The following is a 21392-nucleotide window of genomic DNA, read 5'->3' on the forward strand; positions in this document are numbered from 1 at the left end:
ATTCTTATGAATTGTTAATTCTGTTTATAAAGTTGTGAAATATTCACTAAAACTGAAACTTTTTCTAAAAGGAAAGTTATTTTAAATCACAACTTGAATGTCACCATAAAATTCAGCACAAGTTTACCTACTGAATTATAACATAATATTTTTAAAAGGGATAAAGGAAAGGGAGAATAATGATGAATCCAAAAAGAAAATATCTTACAAGTCACACAAAAATCAGTCATAAAGTAGAATCAGAATTCCAGTTTTCCAAACAAGAAAGTAATGACTGCAATATTTTTCTCCCTTATACAAAGCATCTCCTTCCTCTTATGTGAATAAGGATATCCCTCATGAATTGAGGACTTCTGTAACTGGCTCATGTAACGCATAATATTTTGTTTACTCATTTATTTATTATTTTTGGAACTAAACTGGAGCTGAAGCTGGCGCCTCACACATACTAGGCAAGTACTGATCTACATCTCCAGTCTTTTTTGAGACCAGGTCTCTCTAAATTGCCCAGGCTGGCCTCAAACTTATGATCCTCCCACCTCAAACTCCCAGGCAGCTGGAATTATAGGCACATGCCACCATGCCCACTGCTTTTATTATTATTTTAACTATTTTATGGTGCATATAATGAAAATCAATAAACCTCAAATTTGCCAAGATTTTTCAAGAAAAAAAGAAAATTCCTGAATGTGACTGAAACTTACTGAAACTTCCCAAATTTGCACCAGCATAACAGTCTTAGATGAAACTCATTGTTAATGAAGCCTAACAAAACTCCTAATTACAACCAATACACACTACCCTTACTAAATGAAGCAAATGCATCAATTCATTAATACTTTAATTTAGCAAATACTTCTAATTTAGCATCAATTCATTAATACTTTAATTTAGCAAATTTAGATACAGTCACTGCAGAAGCATCAAGGATACAATAGGGATAAAAATATAGCTCCTGCTCTTGTCTAGTAAACAGGCAACTAAAGTAAGGCCTAAAAATGGTAAGTAAGATACAGACACACAAGGAGCCACAGCTCCAGAAGAAACTATGAAATCACTTAAAGTATATGAAGACAATCAGATAACCAAGGGAAAAAGATACAGGTATCAGCCAACTGAAAAGCAGAGAGGGGAAAATAAAACACATGAACAAAACTATTTTCAGCCATTCACTTAAAATTAAAAAAAAATATATTCATTCATATTCTCTCTCTCTCTCTCTCTCTCTCTCTCTCTCTCTCTCTCTCTCTCTCTCTCATAAGATGACAATTCCCTAAGAAAATGAAGAAAAAACTTGAGGAATAAAACCTGATAATTAATAGCCAAGTGCTACCTGACTTTACAGATTGGAAAAAGATAAATTTAAACCAGCTCTATGGTAGCCACAAGAGAAGCTGCTTGGTGCCAGTAAAATCAATAGAAATTCATGAAATACAGGCACTGGGAACTTCCAAAAGTAGCTGTGTGAGTAAGTCTTAAAACAGGAAATTGATGGCTTAAACTACTTAAGGGGCAAATTAGAACTCCCAGATTTCTTCCCCCACTCACAAAGACTACCAAACTCCTCCAGATACCAGTCTCAATAACAATAGAAACAGATAATAGGAAAGGAGATGAAAAAAGATAGAGAGGTTAAGTGAAATTTTACTTCCTAAACCCTAAGAATTCTGGTTCTTTCCTCTCCGCTCTTGACAACCAAAATGTTGGCAGGTAGGTTTATACATTTCTCCTGGCAAGAGAACAAGAGATTCTTCTCTGGGAAATCATAGACTCAAAGAGGGTCAATGAATAATCACATTTGGAGATTTCCCAAGGAAATGGTCCTGTCAGACTCCCCTATATGCACCTTGCAGTTGTCAAGCCCACCCATATGCAATGAGTTCCCAGTCTGCTGTTTAAGCAAGACACCTACTATTCTTCACTTTAAACCTCATTTAACTATGTACTTTGATAAAATTAAAGGTGGGATGGAAAGGGGTAGAGAAGGAGTAATATCTAAATAAGGACTTTTTTTAATCATTTAAAAATCATTTTCATATACATGACAAATAATTAAAAGAAGAAAATTTGAAACAAAATATATTCTCAAGCCTAAAAAAGTACATGTCAAAATAGGTACCAAACAATAAAAAGTACTCAACCTGTATATCCATTAACATAGATGGCAACTCCACTAAAAATAGTAGATGATGTCCCATCCTTCTGTAAAGCAGCATCTGTTCGAAACTGTTCCTCCAATTTTTGAACCTTGGCAGCCATATACCCACCCTAGAATTATAGAAAGATAAAACAATTACAAAAGTTATATTTTCTCCCTCCACTCCCCACTCAAGAAACTTAAATTTTAAAAATAATAAGACAACCTTATTCTGTTCTAGTTACTAGGATAAAATGATGACATCCTAAACCTGAACCACACAGCAAGGTAAAAAACAGGTAGATCAAGTAAAACTCTTCCCTCTGTCAACTCAATTTTAATACTAATAACCTTATACACTCTTATGATATTACTTTTAAAATGGAAAAAGTCAACCATAATAAATTTAATGTCATAAAATTTTTTGTGACATTAAACTTATCATATTTATACTCTTCTTATTTACATATACAATTGATTGAGTTACACCAAAGTTTAAAACAATCAGATATTTAACAAGTGGTCTAAGAGCAAATTTTTAGAGTGCCTTCTACTATTTCTATACAAGAAGCATAAGATGAATCAATTAAACAAACCAGCAGCCCTCTACACATGGGAATTAAGAATACAATGAATGATTCCATGGCTAAATTCTGGATCTAAGTAACCTACTTGACAGTAGCACTAATTCCACTAGGTAACTTCAATCTCAGAAAAATATCAAAAGCTATCACTTAAAACACAGTGATTTAAAATTTATGCCTTAAGCCACATTATAAGGTAAAAGAATGAAAAATATTTTTATTCTTTAAAACACACCCATTTTTCCCAGCCATCATTTTCAGCTCGCTTCCTCCATCCACCTCGCCTCATGGTGGAGCTTCTGTATTGAGGGGGGAAAAAAAAAAAAACATCAATTTTATAACACAATGTACTCCTAATTATCATTTTATTTCAGTATTAAGAAAAATAAAAAATTAAAATAAATTCAAATGCTCAATTAATCCAATACCTAGTAAATTTTTTCCAAAATATATTATTCTCAGACTGCTTTACAAGTGAAATTTGTCCCTAAAACACCCTCCTAGAGTTTAACTACTGTATATTTCAATTTTTATAGATAAATTTTTATGCATTCCTGAATAGGTATCTTAACGTTCACTCATTTAAAAACATCATTATATGCAACAAACATGGCCACACTTATTAACTTGTTACCATTAATTAATAAAACATTTCCTTTCATTAACCATCGTGTAACAGCTTCAACTCCTGTCTTTGTTGTTACATAGTGGATACTTATAATTGTGCTCACAGTGTAATTCACCAATCTACAAAAAGCCCTAAAAGAAGTCAGTTAAAACAATACGTCATAGAGACATGATGCAGAAAGATTATCACGTATAATAATCAAGTACATCTGACATTCTCCTTAAGGCAACACTTAGCCAGCCAACTATACTGTAAAAACCACCAGGATGACCAAATGATGGCCATCACAAGTGTTAGGCAGGCTTGATGTCTTGCAAGACACAAAATTATTTATGTCAAATGGCACTAAATACAATTCCCTGTAAGATCAAATCTTTTAACTGAAATGGCCACATTGCATTAACCTTCACAAATTTAATATAACTTCTATTTAGGATTTTCTTCTAGTCACTGCATAGGTTTGTATCAATGGGTTATTATATGAAGCCTTAAACATTATCAAAGTGAGGCTCAGTTGATAGCACGTACAGAGGCCTGAGTTCAATCTTCAGCACCACAAAAAGTGAATCAATTAATAAAAAAAATTTGGAGGACTTTTAAAAATTGTTTTAAAAAATTATCAAAGTCATCAAATGAGCTTTGTTATGATTAATGAGAATTTTTTACTTAACACCACTTTAAAACATGATGAGAAAGACAAAGCATTTTCTTTCAAATACTATTGTTCTTGGTATACTGTGGGGTTTAGTTTCTCTTTACTGGCACATATATGAATGATGAATTCGGTCTGTCTGTACTTTAAAGATACAAAGAAATAATTCTCAAGAGTTAAGTCCCAGCAGACAGACAGTTAATATAAATGTTTTAGGGGCATATGCAAAATGCTCTGAAAATAGAAGGTAAACTGATTAACTCTTTGGAGAGAACTTTAAAAGTTTGCTATACGCAGGAGGATAGAAACCTGATGTGTTCAATATCAAGTTCCAGAAGTGCCATATTTTCTGTTAAATATTTCTTCTTTGCCTAGGCCCCCCCAACAAAGTCTTCACCCCTTATTTTAAGGGAATTTGAGAAATATTTTAACACATTTCTTAACTTCACATAAACTCTGAATCCATATGCCTCGTCTTACAAGTCAAGAGTTTGGGAGTTCTGGCCAAGGATGCAAACTCACAATAATAAAACTATTAAACTACTAATTTTAAGGTAAATCAAATAACAAAATATATTTTAAAAGCTTAATCCATTTGCTCAATCATTTAAGTGTCCCACTTATTAAGTTCTACTATAGTCCCACTGCAAAAGGCCAATAAGAGGGCTGGGTTTAGCTCAGTAATGGAGCGCTTGCCTTACACGTATGAGGGACTAGGTTAGATCCTCAGGACTATATAAAAATAAATAAATAAAACAAAGGTATTGAGTCCATTTACAACAAAAATATATACTTTTAAAAAAAGCCAATAAGAAAATCCTTACTGATGGTTTTAGAATAGACAAGTATAAAACAAAGCTGAATGCAGAACTTTATATATAAATTGTTTTTTAAAAACTTGCCTCCAGATATAGAAGGCATAGGGAAAGTAGAAATTACTGGCCAAGAATCACAAGAGGACAAAATCTACAAAGAAAATCTACCAACTCAGTTCTCCTCCCCAAAGCAGGATCACTTTTCCCTCTGAAGGTATTCACCAGTTCTCAAGGAGTGTCTGAAAGGCTGGGCAATGTTTTTGACAAGCATGGTGCTAAGAGAATAAGAACTGGAATTGAAGCACCTTCCAAAGACACACATGTATCTCCCTGCTTGGGATTAGGGCCCTGGGTGGAAAAATAAACTGAAAGTAAACTGATTACAACTTTGCAGAAACTGAATCCTACTTTACATTATTTCTACTCTGAAAATAGTTAAGGTGCTCCTGGATTGCTAAAACTTCAAAACAACTAGAAGAAGCAAATGTAAATCCACTATGGAAGATAGCAACATCCTAAACTTCACATATTTCTACAATCAATTCTGCAAATAAAATATAAAGTCTGTGACACAAAGTACAAGTAAAAACAGAATAATAAAACCACAGACCTAGAAATACTGAATTTAACACAAACTTTAACCAGCATAATTACTATGTTTAAAGGAGATTAAAAAAAAAAAAAAGTTCTAAACATTTCCAACCAAAAAATAAATGGGCACAAGGCAAAGAAATACAAGTCCTACAAATAAACTCAAATGGAAGATTTTCAGCAGGACAGGATGAGACACCCTGGAGCGCAAAACAAACTACATGATTCAGCTCCACAATGCTAGGAAACAATGCTACTTTAGAGGACAAATTTTAGCATGCAGCAAAGCCACCATCTGACCACCTCAAGTGTAAGGCCAAATAAAAGCAAGATGTTGAAACAGGAAACAAACCACCCTATGTTTATCAACACTTCTGTTAATACATACAATTCATACTTCACCGAGACCCACATGCACCTCCTTTCAGATACTCAAAACATTATATGTTGCAAACATTTAAAATACACTATCTATAAAATTGTCATTAATCCTGTAAATGATAGGTAGTCAGACAATAAATACTTCCTGAGTAAAGAAAGTAAACTTACAGGTAACCTATAAAGCACAGTAACAGAAATACATCCCAAATATATGGTTGCCCAATACATCAGTATTTGAAAAGATCCTGAGTTTTTAATCTTAGCTTTTATTTCTCTTAATAACATTTTTCGAGATATTCACACTCAAATATTTACTAAATCTACTCATCAATCACAGATACCTCTCCCCAAAAATGTGGTAACACAGGTACAACAGCAAGTAACACACTTTCAATGCTAACGAGAACCACACAATAGATGGGAATTAATGGCAAATCATCCAGAGAGCTGCTTATATAATGTAAAATCAGGAAGGAGCAAATGTAAAACCCTGTCTTAACTGGGCATGATCTATCTACAACATAACAAAAAGCAAAGATTTACTGACACAAGATCTGGGTTCAAACCCCAGTTCAAAGGACTACCTAGCTACGACACAGGGTAAGTCTAAAGCATTTGGCGTGACATCTCTTCACCTAAAAAAACAAGTATAAAGAATCAGCACTCAGAAGAATCCCTTAGGTGGCCATATATGAATGTAAAGTGGATGTGGCAGAAAGAAACAGCAAGCAAGAAAGATTCTACTCCCTAAACCCTTTAATTTAAGCAGACCATTTTTTTTTTTTTTCCTCTAATGTTTTGGAAATCTGCCCAGGTAAGGCCAATTTTAAGGCAAATGATAGAGCAGCTGTGTCTATAAGAGCCAAGGATTTGAAATGCCTACAATGCAAGACTTCCTGACTTCTATTCTTTTAACAGGGATGTTCAAACTATAGGAAGTTTCTCATTAAGGACCGGATTATTTAAAATATAACAAGATTATTTATGCTTGCATTTTACCTAACTTTAGTTCATCGTTTGCTAGAGCACATTCTGTACATTTTAAGAGGCTGGTCAAATCCCACTAAAAAGACTATCATTCTGCCTTCTTTACTATGGCTACTGATGGATTTTAACATATACCAAAAAAATGAAGTTCATCATAAGGAGCAATCATTTTCATGCAAAAATGATGTTTTATGTATTTACAAAAGAATTATTAACACTTTAAGTACAAACAGTTCATCAGAAACAAGTAAAACTCAGCCCATTTAGAGAGAAAATGCCCAAATATTCACCAGTATTAATCTGTTGGTTACATATTTGAAACTCTAAAGTCTACTGAATATTAAGATTAATGAAACCGCCTTTAAATTGCTTTTAATCAGTGTATTTACTATGGTCATCTATAAATGTATGGTGTTATCTTACCTTCATTTAATAGTTACATAAGACATATTTACTCTATGAAATTAATATGCAAATATGCAATGAATGAATGAAATGTGTACATTTTAAGTTGTGTAGCACAATTCATGAATGTAACAAGGACAGCAGCCTGTGGTTACTATCCTACTTTAGGCAAAGTTGAAATAAAATAAGCTTGCCTTTGGCTCTCTTCCATCTCTCAACATCTTTCTTTTTTTCCTCAAGGTTTATCTTAATTGGTTAGCTGTCAGTTCTCTGCCAATGTATTTACTGAACTGACTTAAGGTATGATGTCCCATGGACATCTATGTTTAAAAGGACTTCTGCATGACCATTCAATGAGAAAAGGACAATCTTTTCAATAAATGTGGTAGGAAAACTGGATATCACATGCAAAGGAAGTTGAACCCTTACCTTATACCATATACAAAATTAATTCCGAATGGATCAAAAACCTTAACATAAGAGCTAAAATAAAACTCTTAGAACTAAGAAAGCATTGATTTCTTGGCTATGACACCAAAAGCACAGGCAACAACAAAAAGTAGATAAATTGGACCCCATTAAAAATTTAAAACTTCTCTGTACATCAGAAGACCCAACAGGGGATCTGAGTGTGCTCAGTGATAGTGAGCACTGGCAAGTTTCTGGGTCAATTTCTGGCATCACAAAAAGGAGGGCAGAGGACAGAACAGTAAAAGGAAATGCTACAAAATGGGAGAAAATATATGCAAATTTTATATCTGATGCGGGATTGTATATATTTTTTTTTAAAAAATCTCTACAACTTAACATCAAAACTACACACATTGCCAATAAGCACTTGAAAGGATGTTCAACATAACTAATAATTATGCAAATTGAAAGCACAATGAATAGGATAGCTGCTATTAAAAAAAAAAAAAAAAAAGGAATATTGCCAAGGATGGAAAGGCACTGGGAGCCCTTGTGCACTACTGGTGAAAATAAAATATGGTGCAGCTTCTATAGAAAATACTACAGCAGCACAGAATGGTGGCATATGTCTACCATCCCAGTAACACAGGAAGCCGAAACAGGAAAATCAAAAGTTTAAGGCCAGCCTGAACAACTCAGAAAGTTTCTGTCTCAAAATAATGATTTTTTAAAAAAAGTATTGAGGATGTAGCTTAGTGACAGAGCACCTGGGAGTTCAATCCCGGAGGGAAGGAAGGAGAGAAGGAAGGAAGAAAACGAAATAGTACAGAAGTTGTTGAAAAATTAGGAATGGACTTATCATGATTATGAAATTTTACTTCTGAATATAGGCCCTAAAATAAAGTGTGAACACAAGCACATATTTATTTATTTCTAGTCCACATTCACACCTTAATTATTAACAAGAGCCAAAAGGCAGGAAAACTGAAGTGTCTGTTGATGGGAGAAATGGATAAGGAAAATGTAGTGTATATGTAAAATGAAATATTTGGTCTTAAAAAGGAAGGAAATTCCAATACATGCTACAACATGAATGAACCATGAAGACGTAAGTCTAAGTAAAACAAGCCACTGTAAAAAGACAAATATGTATAACTCTATTCATGAGTTACTTTAAGCAGATAAATTCAGAGACAGAAAGTAGAATGGTGGTTGTAGGGAAGAATTATTGTTCAATGGGTTAAGTTTTAGACAAGGTGAAAGGGTTCTGATGATGAATCGTGGTGATGGTTGTAGGATAATGTGAATGTAACTAATCCACTAAAACGTACACTTAAAAACAGTTAAAACGGGGCTGGGGATGTGGCTTAGGAGTAGAGCGCTCACCCAGCATGTGCAAGACCCTGGGTTCGATCCTCTGTACCACATAAAAATAAATAAAGGTATTGTGTCCAACTACAACTAAAAAATAAAACATTTAAAAAAACAGTCAAATGGTTAAGTTTTTATATCGTATCTACTTTATATAGATATAAAATTTTTTAAAATAATATTTAAAGGAGCAAAGGAAGTTTTTTTTTTTTTTTAAATAGAACTTCTGAAGCTAGATGCACTAGGATCACAGAAATGGGCAAAATACATGAAAGGGAGGTGGGGTGTAACCTTTGTGTGGAGGCAGAGTGCAAAGCTGAGAAAGAGGCTACCTCTCCAAGCAATCTGTACTGCAGAACCTGGATCCTTTCTTGGAACTGTGGGCAGTGGGAGGCCAACTGCAAAAGGACCATGTGCTGTTCTTATGAGAAATTAAGTAAATGGGGTGCTAGACCACAGGCCTAAAAAAAACTGATAATGCCTACTCCAATGCTCTTATTTGGTCCTTAAATGGTAAAGGCTTTGACCAGAGAAGCAGCTTTTTGTGTAACTTTCAGATCTAAAATAGCTGATTGGAGATTTTGTTTTGAGACCATCATTGTCTAAAGCTATAGTTTTCAGGCTGCTATTAGAAGAACACTATAGAAAATCCTGAATTTCATAACCAGGAAAGTACAGCATTCTTTCAGACCCACGGCACACACTATAGTCAGGTTTCCTCCCTGAAGGGACTCTCACCAAGCTAGTTAGGGGGGGAAAAAAAATCAGACACCTGAGTGCACTATGCCCTTGTAGCAATTTCCACAGAAGTACCTAACTTTAGTCTTTACACTTGATTTTTAGGTGTTCTAAAATCAAGGAACAGTGTACATTTTCTAAGAACAGTGTTGCATGCAAGTAGTATTTCATGTATTTAAGATACCTTTTAAAAAATATACAAAAATAAAAGTCCAAGATATTTACATTAGATTTTATTTCAAATCTAATAGAACCAACTATTTTTTCACCTTCAGTATACAGAAACATTTTTCTATTTCCTATTTTTCTGCTGCAATAAAACAACTCCTGATCTAGATGAGATACTCTATCTGCCTGATTGCTTTGTTTTGAGCCAGAATGTTGCCCAGGCAGGCCTAGAACTCTCGGGTTTAAGTGATCCTCATGCTCAACCTCTGGAGTAGCTGGAATTACAGGCATTGGTAACCACACACAACTGAGATCCATTTTGATCAACACCAAATAAACACAGAACTCAAAAAAAAACTTTAGTCTAGGGCTGGGGCTGTAGCTCAGTAGTAACGCACTTGCCTTGCATGTGTAATGCACTGGGTTCTAACCTCAGCACCACATAAAAATACAGTGTGTTCATCTATAACTAAAAAAACAAAAAACTTTAGTCTATCAAATGAAGGTGACATAAAACACTATCCAAAAATTTTTAAAAAGGCTACAGTCTGATCTTTCTCTTTTTTGGGGACCTTCTCTATTATTTGATCACTGATTTGTGTTTTATACATTTATTTTTTATGCTAAGTCTTGCTGGGTGTTCCTTTTCAAAATAGTTTTTCCCTGCTGTATTTACAAACTCAATTTATGTTTAGTATAGATTAGAATAAACAAAAAACAGTAAGGGGGAGGAAGAATTACCCATAATACACCATCTAAAAAATTCACCTGTTGACTATATTTCCTTCCTTTTGTGGTTTTTAAAATTCTTAACATTTAAATCTAAAACTCTTTACATCACTAGAAATACCTCATATTCCCACAATGCTTTTTTCCAAAAAGCTATATCTAGAGTTTTGGGGTATTTTTTTTTTTTTGTGTGTGTGTGTGTTGTTTTTTTTTTTTTAATTTTTTACCAGGGATTGAACTCAGGGGCACTCAACCACTAAGCTACATCCCCAGCCCTATAGTTTATATAGCACTCTATAGGATAGGCAAGCCAAATACTATTTTGCACACAGTTGCTTTCTAGGGTAGAGAAGTTAAAATGTTTGATATGCTGAAGTAGCAGTTTGTGATTCAAAATGATACATCTTGAAAATAAGGAAGGTTTCCAAATTTTCAATGGAGAAAATCACAATGGCATCACCAGGAACTGTTTAAAAAGTGAATAAAAACACTCCTACTGAATTGAACTCACCTAATACAATTCAACAAAACAGATGCTTATGCATTAGTCTGAGTCAGACATAGTAGGAGCCATGTTTCAAATAGAACTAGGGAAGAAAACAGGTGCTACAAGTAAGCTCCATCTAGATTAGCTCCATCTAGGTTATATTCATGATAAACAGAGACCCTAGAGACAACACCAACTTTGTTCCTAATGGCTCACTGACAACCAGCAAGTCATACATCAGCCAGATTTTAGATCTTTCCTATGTGGACAGAGTTCGACATGACAAATCTAGTCTCTTGCATTTATTGTAGCCATTAAAATACACACACACAGCTTTTAAGACACATACTATATATTATGCAACTTTTTATATACCTTCCAAAAAAAAAAAAAAAGATGTGCCTATCCATAAGTACAGCTGGGTAGTAGTAAAGAATTAACCTTACCTAAAAATTAAGTCTAGCCTTTGCCCTCGATTCTCAGGAAGTAATCTGTAAACCCTTGGAATGTCCTGCATATCCAAAGCCTTTGTTTACCAAGGGCTGCAAACCAATCCAAATAGTCTAACAATGTGATTTAAGGTAGCAGCTTTGGACCATGTATTATCAACCTCCTGAAAAATTGAAGACTTTATAAAAGTCAACCATGCCAGCAATCAATCATATATAAACGTTGGACAAAATCTGAACACCAAGACCTGGAATTTTCCTTTAGTCAATATTCAGTGAGTACTGTCATACGTTAAGTGCCAGAAGTTAGCACTGTCCATGAACCCACTAGGAGAATAACCAGAAATTTCACATGTGGAACTCTTTGTGCCCCATGTATCTCTTCCCTTGGCTATTATAATCTGTACCTTTTCCACTATAATAAACCCAATCATAAGTACAAGCACTTTTAGCATCAGTACAAGAACTTTCAGAAGTTCTGTGATCTCATTCAGAGAATTACTGAACCAGAAAATAATCACGAGGATCCCCAAACTTGCAGTTGGGTGTCAAAAATGAGGATGGTCAGCTGACAGAATAGCACTCTCCTCCAAATTTCATTCTTCCTTTCTTTCTTCATCCCCTCTTTTTCCCTCCCTCCCTTTCTTTCAAAATGGAACACCATTCCTATCCCTCTTAATAGGAAATGGGTGACAACTAGAGACTACACTTCCCAGACTTCTTTAAAATCAGGAGAGGCACAAGGCACACTCCTATGATCCTAGAAATTTGGGAAGCTAGGGCAGGAGTTATCACAAATTGAAGGCCAGCCTCAGCTAGTGAGAGCCTGTTTCAAAATTAAGAGAAGACCTGGAGATATAGCTCTGTGGGAAAGCATTCCTGGGTTCAATCACCAATACCAAAAATCTTTGGAGACAGGTGCATGGAGTACTGCATACCTGGCATATGTTAAGGGTGCCTGAGTGGCAAACCACCCCCCTCATGGTAGGCGCATGAGCAGCAAAACAGTTACCCCGTATGCACAGTGCCTAAGCATGAGGCCATGTGTTGTGGTCCCAGTGCTTGCTCCATGGTCCACTCCTCGATTGGTCACCGCAAGGATAGTTGGCCAGAAATTGTATTGGTGGCTGCTTATAATCTGCTTAACTAATGCCCAAGAGTATATATACATGGTAACTATACAATAAAATCAGACCTGCTTCCAGCTTGGTCTCCAGAAGGTCTTGATTCGTGACTCCACAGTCACACTCTCCTCTACCCTGTCCTGTAGACCTCCTTGCTGGATGAGAGAGAGCCCACATAAAAATGCAACAAATCAGCAGTGACTAAGTTCTCACCATTGAGTTATAAACACAACAATGCCTACAAAAAAAAAAAAATATATATATATATATATATGCTATATTCTTCTTCCCCTTTCCCATGCTCAAGACTGACTGGGAGTTGTTTACTTCTTTTTCAGGAATACAGTTGTGCGGTAACCCAGTTTCAACTATGGGAAAAGAATACAATAACCAATGGAATAGCCAGTTGCAATGATGCAGGCCTCAAATCACAGCAATTCAGGAGGTGAGGCAGGAGGATCAAAGTTTAAGGTCAACCTCAGTAACTTAGCAAGTCCCTAAGCAACTTAGTGAGAGCCTGCCTCAAATAAACAAACAAATAAATAAATAAGAAAGGGTTGGGGGATGGTTCAGTGTAAAGCACCTCTAGGTTCAATCCCGAGAACCAAATAAAATAAAATAACCTAGGAATAGCTAAAAAAAAAAAAAAAAACAGAAGGAACCTGAGACCCTGAATGACCTGAAAAAGCAGAGTTGCTCACCTGCTATGTACTTTCTGCCTACTTTTAGACTATTACTAGCAAGAAGAAAACTTCCAATATTGATTTCACTGTATGCAGAAGTCTCTGTTATAGAGGCTTAGCCTGTCCCCTAAAATGTAAAAATACTTAAGCATTTTGTTATGATTTTCATTCCATATTTAAGTAAACCAAACAGATTAAAGGAAATAAAGATAAAAAGATACATATTTTTTTAAAAAAAAACTGAAATTGCAAAATTTGAAACACTTGTAAAATGCCCTAGTTTGAGACAGATTTTTTTTTTTTTTTGGGGGGGGGTATACCAGGGATTGAACCCAGGGGCACTTATCCACTGAGCCACATCCCAACCCTTTTTACTTTTTATTTTGAGACAAGAGTCTCACTAGGTTGCTGAGGCTTATGAGACTCCTGCCTCAGTCTCCTGAGCTGCTGGGATTACAAGTGTACACCACAGCACCAGCTGAGGTGGATCTTATTGAAAGGAAAATTTCCATCCCAAACAATTCAAAATAAAAGAGCTTTCTCTCTCTCATCATTTGGTATATAACTACAAAAAAAAAATACAAAATGATATTTGATTTAACAAGGCCATGTGATACAAACTGAAGGGTGCATTCTGAAAGAATTATAATTTTCTTTCCTGGAATCACAGATTCCCAAAGGGGGAAAAAAAAAAAAATAGACACTGTTTTGACGAATCACCAAGGAGGACTTCCTCTTTTGGCTTTCCAGAGCTGGAGAGAATTCTTCACCCAGTTTCCAAAAACCCTCCCTCAGTTTTCTGTTTTCTATGTTCCAAATCACATGGCCCAAAAGTTTTTCTTAAACATCTCCAATAGGATATCTCAGGTGCACCTCAAAGTCAGCATGTCTATAAGGAGGATCAGTGACAAAGGAAAGCAAAAATATTCTGGAGATGACATGATTTTTCAAAAAAGCCTAAAGGAAGAATAAAAAGTCACTGACCTTCACTAAGGAGAAGTGGCAAATGATTATCTAGAGGAAAGTTCAGGATGAATTAAATCAGGGATTTCAAAGGCTACAGTAGAAGGATTAGTAATAGACAACCTAGCCGACGAATGAAGGATGTAAGATCAAAGAAGAGGGGAGTTTTCTCTAGAACAGTGGTTCTTATGCTTGAACATGCACGGAATCACCCGCAAAGGCCTATTAAAATATAGACCCCTAGGCCCCAACTTTCTGATCAGAAACTTTGGGTGCTTGGGTAGGACTGTTAATTTGCATTCCTAAGAAGTTCCCAAGAAATTCAGATGCAGCCAATCTTAGGTTGATTTTGCCTATATCTAAAGTGTAACCAAAGTAGTATACACTTAGTGGAGAGAATGCTGCTACTATGTGCTCCAAGTAGAATGAATTTCACAACTGGATTAAATACAATTCACCCAGTGAAGGTTTTAAATCGGTTCAGTAACAAAATCTCTGCAGTCCTGCATCCCACTTCTCCCCTAAAATTCCAGGTCTGAATTCACGGTTTACTTCATATTTACCAAGTATTCGCTATGATTCACAGTTTTCAAGATAAGTATAAACCACAATTCTAGGTTACTAGAGGGAAAACTACAAGAGAGGACCCTATATTAATGGCACTGACAGAATGCAATAAATGCAGGAAAAACAAATCTCATATTAAAGGAGAGACCCAAAAAGGCAGTAGCATAGAAATTTGGGGATACAAAGAAAACTAAATCTCTAAAAGAAAAACTCCCTGTTGAAAGTGGAATGGGTGGCTTGTGAACAACTCCTGAGTGGGACAAAGGAGCCTAAGGGGAAAAAGGAACCAAAATACATATGCACACTGAACAACCCATAAATTACTTTGTAAATTTCCAGCTCTCTTTAAGTTTTCTGGTACATAGCAAAGCAGCAAGAAGACCTCAATATTAAAAGACATTAACCTCCTTGAAGCTAGAGGCTGACATCTGACTAGACTGTTAACTCTAATCTACCACTTAAAAACCAGAGACACTGAGCTGGGGCTCAACGGTAAAGCGCTCGCCTCACACATGCGAGACCCTGGGTTCGATCCTTAGCACCACATAAAAATAAAATAAAGGTATTGGGTCCAACTACAAGTAAATAAACAAAATATTAAAAAAAAAAAAAGCCAGACACTGTTATAAGCTGAAACCTACTGTTACGGCTTGGATATGAGTGTCCCCAAAAAAGTTCACGTGTTAATGAAGGATTATTCAAAAGTGAAATGATTAGACCTTGAGAGTTATAATCTAATCAGTGGATTAACCTATCTGACAGATTAATACTTTGAATAGATTACTGGGTGGTAACTGTAGGCAGGTGGGGTGACTGGAGGAAGTAGATCACAGGTTGGGGGGGGGGGGATGAAGGGAGAGGCATACTCTTGGGAATTATATTTTGTCCCTGGAACACAATGCACTTCCCTGCTCTGCTTCCTAGCTACCATGAGCTGAGCAGATTGCTTCCACCATATGCTTCCACCATGATGTTATGCCTCGTCCAAAGTCCAGAGCAATAGTCAGTAGGGCGTAAACTGGGACCACTGAAACCTTGAGCCAGAATAAACTTTTCTCCCCTCTAAGTCATTCTTGTTAGGTATTTTGATCACAACAAAAAGCTAATACACCTACCTAACAGTCCAGACCACCCCAAAAGGAAACACAATCTTGTTTAATATTTCCCAATCTAGAGGAAGTCTGGCCCATTTGGAACATAGTCTAACTTATTATGCCCCCAATAAAAAAACAAAAACAAAACAAAGCACTTCTCACTCTCAAGATAGCTCACATTCTGCTCTGAGAATGTACACCTTCACATTTTTCTTTCTAATAAAGCTCTTTCCTGTTTGCTAAAACATGACTGTCCTTAAATTCTTTTATGTGATAGGGTTAAGAGCCTGGAAGGTCTGAGGAGGGGGGTCTCTTCTGCTCTGATGAGGTCTCCTCAGACTCCCTTATCACTTAAGTGTCAGCATCACTTAGTAGGTAGATTTGAGCTGAGAATGATTAGAATGATCTGAAGGAGCAAAAGGGAACTAAGAAGAGGAGAGCAACAATGTCAGAAAAATTCATCATCAAAACCACAAAAAAAGCAGAAAACATTATGGAATTGACTGGTTTAGAAAATACATGGCCAGATGTAATACTAACCAAGGTAACTGAGGCCTTGATTGTCATTCCAAGCATGTTGAGCCTTACTTTTTAAGTTTTAGGAAACTATAAAATTGTATATATAAACAGCAGACAATGAGTTGGATACATATGGAGAGTTTCTGCCTCATGAGTCCAGTCTACATAAAGATCCACAAACCTGTCTTAGCGGATGTCCTTGTCTTGTGCATTCCACCCATATAATTCATTAGATCTCTGAACTCACGTAGGAAACTGGCAAATGATGATATAGAACAAATCACTTTAAGCAAATCCAACTAAAAATATATGGTCAAACACTCTTTTCTGGATCTGCTATCAGTTCCATCTTTCACCAATCTCTTTTCTCACAAATCCTTACATTAAATGTAATTGCAAGTGAATATAAAAGGTATAGAATGTTTAAAAAGTTGCCACTGCTTCTGGACTCTTTCCTTGCCTTCATGCCAAGAACTCCCTATCATATATTTTAAAACATAAGAGTCAGTAGTTTTATAGATATAACATAAGGAGATACTACATTCTTTCTTTTCTTTTTTTTTTTTTTTAATGTAGTGCTGAGGATGGAACCCAGGGCCTCACATGTGCTAGGCAAGCCCTCTACTACTGAGCTACAGCCCCAACAACATACTACATTCTTCAAGACACTAAAAGTCTAATTTGATATAACAATTTATTCAGCACTTTATACTTGACTAATAGACTCTAGCTCCATGTAACAGTGAGAGCTCCAAAACAATCTTTAAATGACAATCAGAAATAAGATTTTCAATTGGGCATAAACAACATGCAAAAGAAAACTGCTCCAGCTGGGGTTGTGGCTCAGTGGTAGAGCACTTGCCTAGCATGTTCGAGGTCCTGGGTTCGATCCTCAGGACCACATAAAAATAAAAATAAAGGTATTGTGTCCAACACTACACTGAAAAATAATTATTTAAAAAAAATACTCCTCCAAAAGCATAAAGTTAAACATGTTAGTAACTTTCTCTCAAGTGCTAAAATTCAAAACAGCAATTAAGTTACTACAAAACATTCTGCAACTCTAAAAACAAATAGATCATCAACCTCTCTACCTCACCCACAAAAATCTCATAGATTTATTTTCTTTTCACTTAGTAGTAGGAAATAATCATTTAAATCTAAAAAAACAATTCACAAAGAAATAAAAAAATCAAACTTTTCACAGAAAAAATTAGTGCACTTTTAAAATACCAAGAAATACTTAGTTTATAACCCAACCTGCAACAAAATTTACATAAATAAGATATATGACTTAAATGAGTACAAACCCAGGCTTTAATTCTACTGTATTAATGAAAGAAAATGTTATAATCCTCAACAGAAGGTAATCTTTTTATATAAATATACTTTAATACAACTTGCTTCAATATTTAATATAAATATGTCAAAATATATATAATGAATAGAATTTAGGCTTCTACTATTACTACTAGTTTTAGCTGTAACAAATTTGGCAAGTATGTGTTCTCACTTTTTCAACTAATAATGTATAGTAATGAATTTGGCTAGCTTTTGTCCCTGGTTCCTGAAAGACTCAATGTTTCAAATTTCCCAAATGGTACAGTGTCTTTGTAACCCATGTGGGCTCCTCAAACCACATCTGACATATGAATTTATATTAACAGAGTGATTCCCAGTGGACTCCTAGTTTCAGGTCAGGGGCTGTCATGCTGGAAAGGTCAACCCATGTTATTAGAGAACTGGAACTTTGAGATAGGTAATACCAGCCTGACCTCCTGGCCTCCTGACCCCCAAGTAAGGAACAAGGCTAAAGACGTAGTTCAGTCTTACCTATATAATAAAACGTCAACAAAATCTCTGGACACTTAGGTTTGGGTGAGCTTCTCTGGCTGGTGTACTGGAAGCATAAAGCCTTGAGGGCATGAAAGCTTTATCCTCCCCCCACACATCTCATTTATCGGATCCTGTTCTTCCAAGAACGGCTTTCCTGAATTCTGAGTCATTCTAGCAAATTAACAAAGCTTAGGGGATAGTGGGGACTTTAGAAGTTATAGTGCCTTGATCAGAATTGTGAGTGGCCTGGAAATCCTAGAGCTTGTGACTGATAACTAAAGCGAGGGGATTCTGGCAGGCCATGCCCTCAGTGTGATGCCTAACTTAACTCTGGGAAGTTGGTACCAGAATTACTCAGCAGCTAAAATACAGAATATACTGCCCTACTTCTCTTCCCAGGACTCTGGGACTTAAAGGAGGAAAGCTGAGTGAAACCATTCTTTAAGCTATAAAACATCCCAAAGTTTCTTATTTTAAGCTATGTTCTTTAATATATTAAAGAATTATTAAAATGTTTTTTAAATTAAAGAAATTTACCTTAAATCATCCATGTTAAAACAAAAAAGAGCTGGGCATGGTGGCGCATGCATGTAACCCCAGCAGCTCAGGAAGCTGAGACTGTAGGATTGAGGGTTCAAAGTCAGACTAAGCAATAGCTAAGAAACTCAGTGAGATCCTATCTCTAAATAAAATACAAAACAACAACAACAACAACAACAACAACAGAGCAGGGGATGTGGCTCAGTGCTCAGTGGTTGAGTGTCTCTGAGTTCAATCCCCAGTACTCATCCTACACCAAAAAGGAGGGGGGTTTAAAATAAAATTGACTATCCAAGCTTAAAAAAAAAAGGCTTAAAATAGCAAGCCAACAAGTCATCAAGAACTAGAGCCTGTTATTATAAGATTCCTAACTTGGTAAAAGGCATTTGAAAGGGCAAAGAGTAATTATAATTTCAACTACACAATTCAGACTAATGTCTAAAAGATAAAAATGCATTAAGTCAATTTTGAGTAATATCAACTGTAGAAATGATGGCGTTTAGAAAATGTAATGTGCACTCATTATTTTGTGACTAAACCTCTAAGACGTTTCTCTTAAGTCTTGGGTCTGACCAAGAATGACAGAAGCTAGTAAGCAATATTTTGGTTATTCACATACTGGATTCTAGTACAAACTACTTACTTAACAGCCATATTTTTCCCCTATTCTCACTCTTAATTTAAGCCTAATGAGACCAATGTGCCCTTTAATAAGAGTCTCAAACCATCCTATGTGGATAAAGCAACTACCTTTCTACACAAGAGAACATATTTTCTAACTGCATTATAAATAGAGGACAAAATTTTTTTTTCTACTCACTTCCAATGATAAAAAACAATTCAAGCCTTTAAATCACAATTTTACAAAAACATATTGTTCAATATTCTGCCCTCTTAAATAAGAGATTTCAAAGTGTTGATTTTTCCATGGACGATACATGCACAGAGCAGAATGTAATAGAAAAAAACATCACTTTTAGAATTTAAAAAAAAAAAAAAAATCTAGGTTCTAGCCCTAAATTTCTCCTCATTCACAGTTGAAAATTATCTGGATCTCATTTTCCTCCAGAAGGCTAGGGATACAATCTAAGATTCTTTCTAGCACCAGCATTCTGACTCTACTTAAGCATCAATTCAACAATTTTTACTTTAGTTGTTCTTACAAAAGAAAGTTTTACAAATAGACATCAAGAATCATTAAAACTTACGTTAAAATATTCCACAAATGTTTCCTTATAAAAAAAAGATAACAAAAGATTTACTCGGTAATCAGCAGAAAGACATTAATATTTTATTAAATATTTATGTTACCTGAAACTTATTTTCAGCAAATCTAAAGACATTTGTTTTCTTAAATCAAATCTATCACATCCATTACATTCAAAACCTTTCCAAACTATTTACAAAGCTGATGTACCATGAGATATATGATGCTTTGACTTATTTTTAATGGCTTTTTAAAATGAGAAAAAAATGTAAATGATTTTGCATATTACCAACTTAATGTCTCACACATAAGGAACATGTAGGCACTGAAGTATAGTGATAGTTAAATCCAAAGAAACTAAAATCATAAAAAATGGTAAAACTGCCAGTAGTTTAAGAGGCTACCTACTCACAAATAATGTGATAAAATAAAATGGCAAGTTTCCAAACAGAAACCTTGTTATTTTTAATGTGGCTCACAGAAGAGTGGTTATGACCTTGAAATACAGAATGAGGTGGAACTAGGTAGAAATCCTGGCTATATTCTGACCTACCTGTGTGATCTAGCCAAGCAACATCATCTCTATAAATCTGTCTCTTTACAACTGTGCCTACCTTATATGTATTGTCTTGTGAATATTAAACAAGACAATGCACTTAGCAAAGAGCCCAGTAATTATTTAATAATGTAATAATTTAATAACTTAATAATTATTAGATTTTGGACAAATGTAAATACAAGCAGTATTTCAATTTTTTAAAAAAATTAAAGTCCAAAATCGAGGATTCTAGGCAGACTGAGAAATAAAACATGTTACTACAAAGAGGACAAGTGGATCAAGTAAAAATAACTGGTACTATGCAAATATAATTAAAACAGAAGAATCTTAAGTTTACAAAAATAATTCAAGTTGTCTTAGCTCAAACTATTATTACAAAGTCACTGTGTCTAGAAATTCTTTACTATTTCTGGAAATGCTAAAGAAGAAGCAATTACACTATGCAAAGAACAGAAGGATAAAGAAAGATATACAGTATAGCTGGACTGTGTTAAGCTCCAATTAAGAACCAAACACAATTTGAGGGGAAAGACTCAAAATGAAAGGCAGAAATTCAACACACTAAAGAGGATAAAACATCTTTTCCTTCCCAAATACTACAAGACTCATACCTTAACTGGATCTTCAAGGGCTTCCCTATCTAAAGACAGGAAGCCTCCAGCAAGTCCTTTCATCACCACAATCATATCTCCAGCAGAACTTCAAAGGGAAATATATAAAAGCCATTCTGGTGGGTGGCTGTTGAGATAATCACTCTTAGTATCTTC

General features: G+C 35.2%; 1 protein-coding gene across 5 annotated transcripts in view; it reads right to left on the reverse strand.

Annotated features, from left to right (window-relative positions):
* Rev1 (REV1 DNA directed polymerase) overlaps positions 1 to 21392 on the reverse strand; it is a 77017-nt gene that overhangs the window by 51626 nt on the left and 3999 nt on the right. For 3 of the 5 annotated variants that reach the window (XM_078028548.1, XM_078028551.1, XM_078028547.1), the window contains 2 exons: positions 2957 to 3020; positions 2142 to 2268 (listed from right to left, as the gene is read on the reverse strand). In XM_078028548.1, coding sequence (XP_077884674.1) covers positions 2142 to 2268; positions 2957 to 3010 — 181 coding nt within the window. In that variant the 5' untranslated portion in view covers positions 3011 to 3020. Of the gene's footprint in view, positions 1 to 2141; positions 2269 to 2956; positions 3021 to 12728; positions 12748 to 20067; positions 20092 to 21392 lie in introns of those variants that run through there. The other 2 variants (XM_078028549.1, XM_078028550.1) reach the window with 2 other exon arrangements.

Source organism: Ictidomys tridecemlineatus, chromosome 12 (assembly GCF_052094955.1).
Source record: "Ictidomys tridecemlineatus isolate mIctTri1 chromosome 12, mIctTri1.hap1, whole genome shotgun sequence".
NCBI lineage: Eukaryota > Metazoa > Chordata > Mammalia > Rodentia > Sciuridae > Ictidomys > Ictidomys tridecemlineatus.